Source organism: Helobdella robusta (genome assembly GCF_000326865.2).
Source record: "Helobdella robusta unplaced genomic scaffold HELROscaffold_5, whole genome shotgun sequence".
NCBI classification, from domain to species: Eukaryota; Metazoa; Annelida; class Clitellata; order Rhynchobdellida; family Glossiphoniidae; genus Helobdella; species Helobdella robusta.
The window spans coordinates 2,491,863-2,503,784 of record NW_008705254.1 but is presented as its reverse complement, the minus strand read 5'-3'; the positions used below and the strand labels follow the sequence as shown (position 1 = coordinate 2,503,784).

General features: G+C 30.9%; 1 protein-coding gene across 1 annotated transcript; it reads right to left on the bottom strand.

Moving 5' to 3' along the window:
* Nucleotides 1-3,326: 3,326 nt before the first annotated feature.
* Nucleotides 3,327-10,576, bottom strand: HELRODRAFT_163335 (hypothetical protein; the record flags this gene model as incomplete). Its single annotated transcript, XM_009027230.1, has 5 exons — nt 3,327-3,526; nt 3,936-4,169; nt 4,548-4,607; nt 6,226-6,700; nt 10,559-10,576. 5 exons carry the CDS (start codon nt 10,574-10,576, stop codon nt 3,327-3,329), a joined length of 987 nt encoding a protein of 328 aa, XP_009025478.1.
* Nucleotides 10,577-11,922: the final 1,346 nt, after the last annotated feature.

Genomic DNA, 11,922 nt, shown 5'->3' with positions numbered 1-11,922 from the left:
TTATCGGCGATGTGAAGGAGAGCACGGGTAGGAGAGGCGACACATTTTCAAATCCGCTTCTGCCAATATTTGAATGGAAGTAAATGCGAACGGTTCTACATTTTAGTATATATTTTTTTCGTTTTTTTTTCAGTCAATATTAACAAGTTTACAAATCAATACGTTGAAAGAATAGGTGTAAATACAACTGAACAAAATTTATTCCAGGATGACAAATCAAAAAAGTCTTACAATGACAGCAAGTTTTGAAATTTATAAATTCAAACCACTTCAATGATTTTAATTTAGATATGTAATTCTTTAGACAATAAAATATAATGCGTGCATATAAATATCATCATCAATAGTTAATATTAAAAGATGCATAGACATGTGCTAACGAAGTCATGCAACGAATCTATAAATTAATTTTCATTCACACATGAAGTTATTTTCAGTAATTTTTTTAAATCGAATTTCAAAAGCCCGTGAATACAATGAAACTGTGAAACAATTAATAAATATAGACAAATCAAATTAAATTCTGACAGCTCAATGAAAATGATATTAACTCATCGCCATGAGAACTCCGAAGACAAAACTAAACGAAACTGCAACAAAACAGTCTTATTTATTACCAAGAGTTATGAATTAAACAACTAAGCTGTTTGTTAAATGAAGTTTTGTCAGGCCTTAAGAATCAGGGAGATGGTGATGAAAAGAGCATTGGAAATAAACATAGCCTAAACAGAACAAAAATCTTACCATATAATTAAATAAGTTTTAATTTTCAACCCTGTTATATTGCAGCATTTAGTTTTTTTTTGTTTTTAAACGCTTTTCCGTCACATTCAAAAAACAGTTGTCTAAAATTTTATATTATTATAACATATAATGTATATATATATATATATATATATATATATATATATATATATATATATATTATATGTGCTAACGACCATAATTTTTACAATATTCTATAAATTCTACCGAATGTTTGGCGTTAATATGTTTGCAGTTCGTTTTTTCGATTTTTCTCACTAAAGTTTTTTGGTGAACGTTTAGTTTATTAAAATTCAAAATAAACTTATTTTTCGAATTCATGCTGCCTTATTTGCCGCATGAATTCGATAATTTTCGACACGAAGTACACTATCTTTATGTAACAGTACGTTTCTGTGAATTATTTAAAAACACCTTAGTCTGCAATATTTTTTACTGAGATAGTAATTGAACTAAGCTGGTGTTTAAACTCGGGCCACCGATGAGTCTTATAAGGGACGAAACGGGTCTAGTTTAAAACGAGTTTATATATATATTGTAAAAATATTGTATAAATTACCAACATATATATATGTATATATTATTATATATATATAATTTATATATATATATATATATATAAAGACAAATGCATACAAGTGAGGTATTAAAATACAAATTAAACATTTTTATAAAGTTAAATATAACTTTATCGTATTTTTAATATTTTAAATTGTGATAAATTAACTAAAAACGTTTAATCTAATGAATTTGTTACTTCCATTATAATAAAAAATATGCCAGTAACAAGAAGCACACAATATCCAAGGTGGTGACTCAAATTTAGGATAGTTTAAGCTGGTAGTGCTAAACTACATTTGCTTCAAAAATGAATATTCAGAAATGATTGAATAATCAGTAAGAAAGTGTCAAAAATAACGACTCCTACTATGAGCGCTTCCTATTTTATTTTCACATATCAGATTAAGACAAACCCATTTAGAACACTAAATTTATTAGAATGCATTGAAAACGTTATTTTGAAAACTGTACATAAGAAAACTTTACGTAAACATTTCGTTTATAAGCATTATGACCCTTAATTTGGTAAAATTAGGAGGTAGAAAATTTTAAAAAGGTAGGAGGAGAAAAAAATAATCAGATTAACTGGGACGGTGAAAGAGATAGAGAAAAATGCTATGAGAGCGTTAATTCAGGCATTTATCCATCCATTATTTATTCACTTTATAAATTATATAAGCAATAAACAACTTGGCATCTAATAAACCGCGAGTCCAAGCCATAAAATACCAATACGGAAAACCAGGTGACATACGGGTCGTGTATATATACGTATGTATAGTATATATCAAAATGTGTGTGTGGTGTGTGTGTATTGTATTTCAATCGCTTACGTAGTTTCTTCAAGTATTTACAGAAAATTTTGGTTGAACAAACTTCATACACGTGTATTTGAATATACATATTATAATACACACACATACATTTAAATATTTACACACATACTTAATGATGAATGTAATGCATCGTAGATATATTGTTGGTACGTAATTAACAAAGTAAACACGAGTGCGTGCCAAGCAATTCTAACAATAATCATATTTCTTATAAACTTTTTATTGACTGAACATAATAATATTCTTCACAAAAGCAATAAGTAATAGAGACAGATTGTGTTGATTGTTCACAACCAACACCCAACCAACAATCAAATACAATTATATGATTGTTGTTGTTTTAGTGCTGCACTGTTTGGTGTAGGTTGGTTGGTTGGCTGATTGGATGGTTGGTTGTTCGGATGGTTGGTTGGTTGGTTAATACACTCAAGCCGTCCATAAGAACATAATATTCTAACAAATGGTTTGATGATGAACACCATAAAAATATTCAATGAAATATTTACATTATCTGTTGATGATTGATTAACGATGATGAAGATGGCCAGGAGGCATAATAGAAAAACGTTTTTGGTTGGAAAAAAATTCTAAAAATGAAATAATCATAACGAAAAAAGATTCAAAGACACAACTTCAACAATCAAACGACATTAACAAAAATATTAACAACAACAACAACATTAACAATACAACCAAACAGTACGTAAACAAAACAAATGAATGTAAACAACATAATATTGAATGAAACTGTTCTTTGCAATACATACTACTTATCCGTCTGTCAGTCAGATGATGATGATGGAAAATGGTGATATTAACAATACGCTTTAATGTACATATAAGTGTATGTAAATATGTGAGTGTGTGTTTGTGTGTGTGTGTGTGTGTACGTATACTTATGTATGTACATACATAGTGGATGAAAAACGTCAAAATAATCACATGTGTCAACACAAATAAAGGTTAAATATTTTTATTTAAAAAAAAACATTACTACATTCATCTGCCTACTTGCCATCATCACATTAACGTCATTATCATTTTCATTGTTCAATATCGTATCAGTAACTAATTCATCGCGACATCATCATATTCACTATCATTTTCATCACCATCCATCATCATCCTCATCTTCATCACCCCCCTCTCCAACGCATGGAAGCATCATGCATACATGTCGTAGTCATCAAAATTCTTGGTGTACCCTTTGAGGGGTGGGCATTGTGTGGTCTTCTCGGGATAGTACGGTGTCGTGAGGTGCTGGTGATGGTGGCGGTGTTGCTTCCTTCGTTTCAACCAGTAAACTCCGAACATGACCAGAAGGACAGCACACAATAGGCCAACGACAGCTCCACCCAAAATGCCTGGAAGGAGGTTCACAAAAAGAATGAATATATAATAGATTGATTGATTGATTGATTGATTTGATGAAAAATTATGAACAAATGGAAAAAATTAATAAATAAATAATTAATTAATTAATCAGCGAATGAACGGACGAATGAATCTAAAATTAAATAAATAATTTCAAGTCAACCAGTTGTTAAATTTAAAACAAATAAATAAAAAGAACAAATAAAAGAGAGAAAAATTGACACCAAATAGGTGGCAGCACATCAACAAGCCACATTAAGTGCTCAAATGTCATTACAACCAACTGAAATGAATAACAAACCACAAAAATACAAGTGATAAATGTGATATTGAATGATAACAGCAGCATAACATAACAAAGCACAACCACATAACACAATGTAACACAACGTAACTTACCAGCTAACAACCCAGGTTGGCTTAGCAGCGAACTATGATCTGAATCTTTGTTGTTTTTGTTGTTGGCAAAACTGCTGTCGCCGGCAATGACGTTTGTGTGGATGTTCTTTTGCTTGCTGCTGCGGTTTGTGTTGATGACATCCTCCTTGCTGTCTGATTCAATTATCCGAATGTCATCGTCGTCACCGTCGTCTTCTTCATTTTTTATCTTGTAAGGAGTAGATGTGACTTCTGCTGAAGAGGAAGAACATTTTTTAAATGAAATTAGGTCAAGTGATGAAATAAAAATGACATGATCGAATAAATTCTTACAAAAATTCAATTATAAGATTACTTAATCAACGTGTAATTAACTACAAAGTTATATACAAACATCTTCATATATAAATTATTATAATTAACTTATTCCTTCATCAATTTATTTAATTATTTATTTATGGACTGATCATCAATTCAACCATTCAGTCATGCATTATGCATTGATCCATTCATTAGGTTAAACAATCATAAACCAACCATCGAATCTTTAATGTATTAATTAATGTATAAAAACCATTATTCACAACACAACATTGAAAGAGTACAAGCTAGAAACCCAACCATCTAACTAACCATTTTGTTTCCTGTAATGTCTGGATGTTGTAGAGGCTGCAGTCCTGTGCACCTTGTAACCTGTTGTGCAAATGTTATATTCCAACAATATATTTATTATTCAGTTTATTCACCAACAACAAATCTCCAATTAATTCTACTCTAATCTTCAAACCATTGATTTCAAATTATTCAACTTTTATTATAGAGAGATAAAAAGCAGAGCTTATAATTATGTACCTGCCACAATGAAAGCAGGCAGATATTTACATTATTGTCTACATGAAGGATTTTTAACTGAAAGCATTTCAGGCTCATTGAATTTGTTAGAATTTAGTTGTTTCATCATTATTATCTAGTGCTGATAAAATGTTGATAGACTCCATTAACAAGGCTTCACAAGTGCAGAAAGAGTTAGTAGCCATGCAGTTCAACTTCATTTCTTTAAAGCAATTTCAATCGGTATTTATATTGAAATAACTTATTACAACATCATAGGTATGGTACTGTAACATGTTGACACATTCTATCTAATTTGAGATACTGTGTCCAACAAACATGATTCATTCATTCATTCATTCATTCATTCATTCATTCATTCATTCATTCATTCATTGGAGAGCAAAATCTGTTATCAGCATTAATTAATTTGCAAACAAGCAAGTTTGATAAGCAACTTGTAAAGAAATACTCGTCAGTTATAATTGATTGATGAGACATACCATCAACTGAAAATGAATAGATTACAATTGTAAAATCGTATGTATGTGTTTGTGTGTATGTGTATGTGTGTGTTTATGTGTATGTGCATGTATTCCTAGGTGTGTATGTGCCGGTATGTATGTGAGCACACATGTGCATGTGCGTATGTGCAAACGTGCATTAAACACATAGCTAACTACCGAATGATGAAAGAATAAATAAACATATAGTCAGCTAAATAAAATTAATATTAGTTGTAATATTATTAGTATTATTTCAACCATAAAACCTATTTATCGTGTTATTTCCATTGATTTTTACACAAAATAAGAGTGTGAGGATGTTTATTGTGCGGGATGAAGAAATGCTTAATTAGCCAAACAAAGAGACTAATGCATGCACCACACCTTGTTGAAAGTTGCTTAATAATATAATTGCCATTTATTATTATTTATATTATTTTTTATTATTATTACTATGCAGCATATTAAGAGCTTATAAATCATTTAGCAATATGAATTAGGCCAACGCATTTGTGGCTTAATGTTGGCAGTATTGTCAGTACTACTACTACACTACTACTGCAACTTTTATTTAAACTTTGTGTAATTTCTTCGCTATTACAAAATTTCATATAAATTCTGGACAATGACATAAGCAGCAGAAAAACTGGTATAATAGTATAGCAGAAGTAGCAGCAGCAACAGCAGCAGCGGCAGCAGCAGTAGTAGTAGCAATTGTTAATCATTCAATCAACCAATAACATGTTGATAATGATGAAATGCTTGCCTGCCTGTTTGCCTACATCCCATTTTTGTGTGCATTCTGTGCATCTTCCATTTTTTAAAATACATTCATCATGGGATGAGCTGGCTATGTAATGTTGTCAGCTTAGGCTTTTTATTCTGATGTAATACTGCTACATTTTGCATAATACATATATACAATGTATTATATAGGGTATTATAAAATGTTGTTAAAATGATAATAAACAGACCTCCGGATCCGACATCATCATCATCATCAAGATCAACCATCTCCTCCTTCTCCTCCTCTTCATCATCATCATCTTCAGTCTCATTTAAACCACCATCTTCATCATCTTCGAAACCAGAACTGTAATCATTATCATCATCAGCATCAGCATTGATGCTGATGATGTTGTTAATGTTGTTGATGTTCTGTATGTTGTGGTAGTACTTCTTTTTGGATTTTATTTCCACGTCGTCATCTTCGTTCTCATCGTCGTAGTCTTCATCATCATCCTCTTCTTCATCATCATCTTCTTCCTCGTCATCTTCATCTGATTCGAACACATTATCGTCATCACTGTAATCGTCATCTTCATCATCAAAACCCTCATCCTCTTCTTCATCTTCTTCACCATTGTCGTTGTGAGCAACGCGTTCAATCGTGTCCTTTGCAACTAGGCTGTTCCCTGATTTTGTTGTTGCTAATTTTGCATTGCTAGGCTGCAAAGTACAAAAACAATGAAACATCATTAACTTCCTTTATTGACATTTAGATAATTCGGAATAAAATTAATTTTATGTCTAACTAACGACATGAAACTTTTAAAGGTTGTGTATTAAAATTTTTCATCAAAGATCGACTGAGGTGCTTCAAAATCTCTATCACTCATCTCCCAACCCTTCATCAAATCATCATCATCATTATCATTTTTTATATCATCATTCGAAAAAAAATGAATTAAAATCAGATTACTAGCAAGCAAGCAAGCGAACAAACAAACAAAGCAGCGAAATGATGTTTTAATGGTGACCTAGTAGTCTCAGGCGATTACGATTACGATCTGATCACTCCTTCTAAAGTAAATAAACTAAACATCAGCCAGAGAGAAACAAACCTCCCTAACACATTCAGGCCACACAATCTCTCAGTAGCCAACACACATGTGAATGTTTAAAATTATCATAAACACAGGATAGTATACAACCGCATAAAAGAAACATTAAAAATACTCATAAATAAAAAATTCTACAGTACATACAACCTAACTCTCTCTGTCTACAAACAATGTGGATTACTTTCTTATCTCAGTCCATCTATGTTTTATTTGTCTTGCTGATAGTTTTAATCGCCTTGGCTCTCTGCATTAAATTAATTACTCCTTTATAATCCTTCAAGATTAGACACTAACAAACACAGCATGTATGAATGTATATAATTAGTGCATAATCCGCAAATATGAACAACAGCTAAGGTTCTCTGTGCAATCGAAGGAGGTCACAACAACATAATCCAAGCCATCTGGTCATTATTTTATTCTTTCATTTTCTAACATCTCATCCTTCCTTCAGAGTCCAATACAAAATAATTGCGTGTTCTTGAGTGGATAGATATGCAGCGCAATGAAATAGCATGACATCAGGAGAAGACCTCACAGACAGACGACATGACGTTATATTGTCTGGTCAGTTGGTTGGTCGACTGGTTGGTTGAATGGTTGGTTGGATGGATGGTTGGTTGGTGCCCATTTAATAAAACAAACATAAATACACAACTACAAAAAAAAATCACCCCAATATATTCCTTTGATGAAAACGATGATGTCTCTTTCATGATATTGGTGGTGATGAAGATGATGATGATGAGTACTAACTTATAACATTGAAAATAAAGATGATGTTGTAGTGGTTCATGTGATTTTCGTGGCGAATAATTATCATAAAATATATATGCGATGTGATTCATTTTGAAAATGAATTAAGGTGAATGTAATTATACAGAGGATGATAAAAAGGTTACTAAAAATGAATGTGATGATTTATAATTAATAGTAATAATTTTATTAACACAATACTGAAACATAAACATGTTAACAATGGCCATGTTTAAAATTAAGTAAATTAAAATGATATCAATGTAAAATGATATCCTTTGAAAATATTGATAGTATGTGTACATCAATCTATCTTATCTAGAATGTGATGATAACGTGAAGAGGTCAGCCCATTCACATCAGAAAGATTGCAAACTGGCATAAAAATAATGTAATATCAAAAACAATAATGATAATAATAATAATTATTATTAATCAAAAAGTGCGCAAATCCATTTGCCGACTTGGATTACAAAGACTGCCACCCAGTTTCGACACTTTTCAAGTCGATTCGTCCAGATATTGTCCTGGTCCACAATGACATCAACGAAGTTCTAACTAGCGACAGCCTGTCGTGCAACAAATACGACGAAGTCGGAAGAATTTAAAATTAACAAATATAATCAAAATTTGCAATTAAATTTAAAAAGCGAATAAAAAATCTTTTAACTTTAAAAAAAAACTTTTGAAATTTCTACATTAGGATTATATAATACTTTTAATTTACCACCAGTCAATTTAGTTTGATCTGAACATTTTAGAAACATTCAAATAAAATCTGTTTCATCACCATCATATTACGATACGATATACGATACGATATATAATATTCACGATTCAATACATTACATAGTGACATAAGAACCCAATAAATCCTATTATAAACTAACATCTTCTATAAGTACTCATCCCCATTGACTGACGAGCTAAACAGATTACCAGTTTTTATTAATTTTAGCTTTATTTTATATTATTTTATCTGATTTCATTTTATTTTATCTGATTTTATTTTATTATATTGATAGCTCTTTTTTATTGTGTAAAAAGAAGCGTTCACATTACATTATTTTTATAATAATCTGAAAAGATCAGATCCCAATCTGACAACACGGGTTAAGAATGAAATCCCAACAACAACAACAACAACAATCATTATCATACAACATTGGTTGCCACAATAACCATTCATTAAGAAACGATTACAGCAACTACAAAGACAACAACAGTAGCAACGACAGCTGCAACAATAAGAGCAACAAAGTCACACCCACATACATATATACGGTAAAGAAATAAAACTTTTGAAACTAACAATCTAGCAAATTAAAAAATATTAATGACATTTAAAAACAACTACATCAACAACAACAACACCGCCGCAACAACAATAATAACAACAATAAAAACAATAATAAATTGACACAATTTCTGCAGAAAATACCAGTGCCGATATCAGGCAGCAGCAACAACGTCAATAATAACAATATAAAATAATCATAAAGTTAATAATAGTAATGACAAATTTTGCCTTAAGAAATATCTAAATAGTCCCCAATATTTACTACATTCAGTATGCAAAAGATCGTTACTAACTTAATTTATTATTTATAACCAACATTATTAGTATCATTACCAATGTTGACACAATTTATATTACTCGCCATCACTCTTTATCATCGTCCTCATCAGTTTTTTATTACCATCATCATCATCATTCTTTATCATTGTCATCATCCTTTTTTGTTATCATTATTATCATATAGCCATACTAGGTGAGTTCCATTCTGCCTTTGTTTAATTTCCTACTTTTAAGAAGCAAATAAAGTTTTCTATCCTTTCGTTCCATCTTTACTATCATTGGCACTTATTATTTTCATCATTGACACTACTAAATGGAGTTGTCTGTTGTATTTTAATTGCCAACATTTGAATTACCATTTAAAAGAAATGTTATTATAATAGAAATAATTGTTAATAACCTTATTATTGTTATCACACTCATGATTGATGTAACGAATGTAAGATGTAGATAAACACAGACACACAGTACACCGAGCGACGAACAAAGAAAAAAAAACATTGAAATAAAACAATCAGAGACACCACAACGGGTATTCAATTCATTCATCCATCTTAAGGAACTTACTAATAGGAACTGACTTACAAAAATTTTCTCAGACATTTCTATCTAATCCATTTCATTTCACAACTCGCAACATTCAACATGATGTTTCTCTGTTCCTGTCTTAATTTATATTCAAAAGACCGGCCCGCCGACCAGACTACATGCAAATGTGATGTAACTTTTTTCAATTTATTCATATAACGAATGTTAAAAAATAATAAAAATAATTACAATTGTGACAACAATAAAAAAAATAATGGCGGTAATAATTGTAATGGTCGTCTATATTGATCAAATGTTGGTAGGCTAGCAATAAAGATACAATGGCAATTATAAATAGCATTAATAACTTGGTGATTAGTGATTAAATTAGTATTAAATTAAATTATATAGTATTAAATTAGTATTAAATTAAATTAGTGATTAAAATAGTAATAATAACCATAGCTATAAATAGAGATATTGGTGATAATAATATCTGCTGAAATCATTATTTAAGAACATGTAGGATGATGATGATGATAATGATGATGGTGGTGATGAAAGAAGTCTACAGATCCTGACCAAACCAGCTACACTTACTGGTCGTGCAACTGTCATTTGGTCATTTTAATGATCAGTAATAAAAATTAATGGCTTGTATGGACATGAAGAAAAGAGCTGATGATAACGAAAATATTCGAAATTGTTGTGATATGTTCTTGGCGTTTTATACAGAACGTAAAACGAGGCAGTTGTTCTGTTCAATAATTGCAAAATACCAAATAAATAAAAGTTAAAGAGATGTTCAGACTAATCCTCATAAAAATTACAACAGAACGTTTGTGAAATAAGTTTTATAAACAATGCAACCGTTGTAGAGAAAATTAAATTGCAAAAATCAATAAAAAGAAGTAATGAAACAAACATATGCAGGTCTCGACAGATGATTTTGAATTATAATAAAACAGCCTAGACAGACAGACTGTGTGTGCTCTGTGTTTTAATTGATGTATAGTATGTTCTAGCTTAACTTGCTTATGTAGAAATTGATTGATTGATTGATTGATTGATTGATTGATTGATTGATTGATTGATTGATTGATTGATTGATTGAACTGTAAGACATCGTTGTAAGGTTGAAAATTTAAAAAAAAGACCAAACAAGTTGTAGATCAGCTGAGCGGTTACATCATGAAAATGCAGACAATTCAATGTAGAATTTTATTCCCACAGATAAACCTGATGCTAAGCAGCAGTGAGCTGTTTCAATAAAAATATTCTCTTCTGATTTGTTTAAAACACATCAACACTTTATCATTAATGAATTCTTCTTCTCATATGAACTTGGAACTGGAAGTATCACATCATTACATTCCATTCCATGGCATTCATTCAAATTCCATTCCAAATTAACATGTCATTCTTATTGCCGTCATCATCCTCCATATCATCATCATCTTCTCCCCAAACATCATCATCATCATCATCACAGCTCCATCTAACAGTTACAACTTGAATTATAAGTACATTAACACCATCCTAGAAATCGTTAACGCCATCATCATCTTCATCGCCAACATCACCATCATCATCTCCATCTCCAGCATCACCATCATCGCTAGCAAAGACGGAAGGAAGATGCATATAACAGAGGGATACATAAAGACATGTACCAGTGGGATTCAAGAATAACACTACTACCAATTGAAACATAAATAAGTTAGGCAAGATAATGACATTTCTGATAATGAAGAAGACGACGACAACGATGGCGACAACAATGACTACGGCAATGACAGCAAAAAACTCAACAATTAAATTACAATGCAGATAACAACAGCAAAAACAAAAAGAAGGGCGATGATGTTTGCCATGATAAATGAGTTATGGAAGTAGATAAAAAATATTTAATAGAATATCCATGACTAATGCACGCCTGCTCATATCATGGTGTGCTTTTTTCT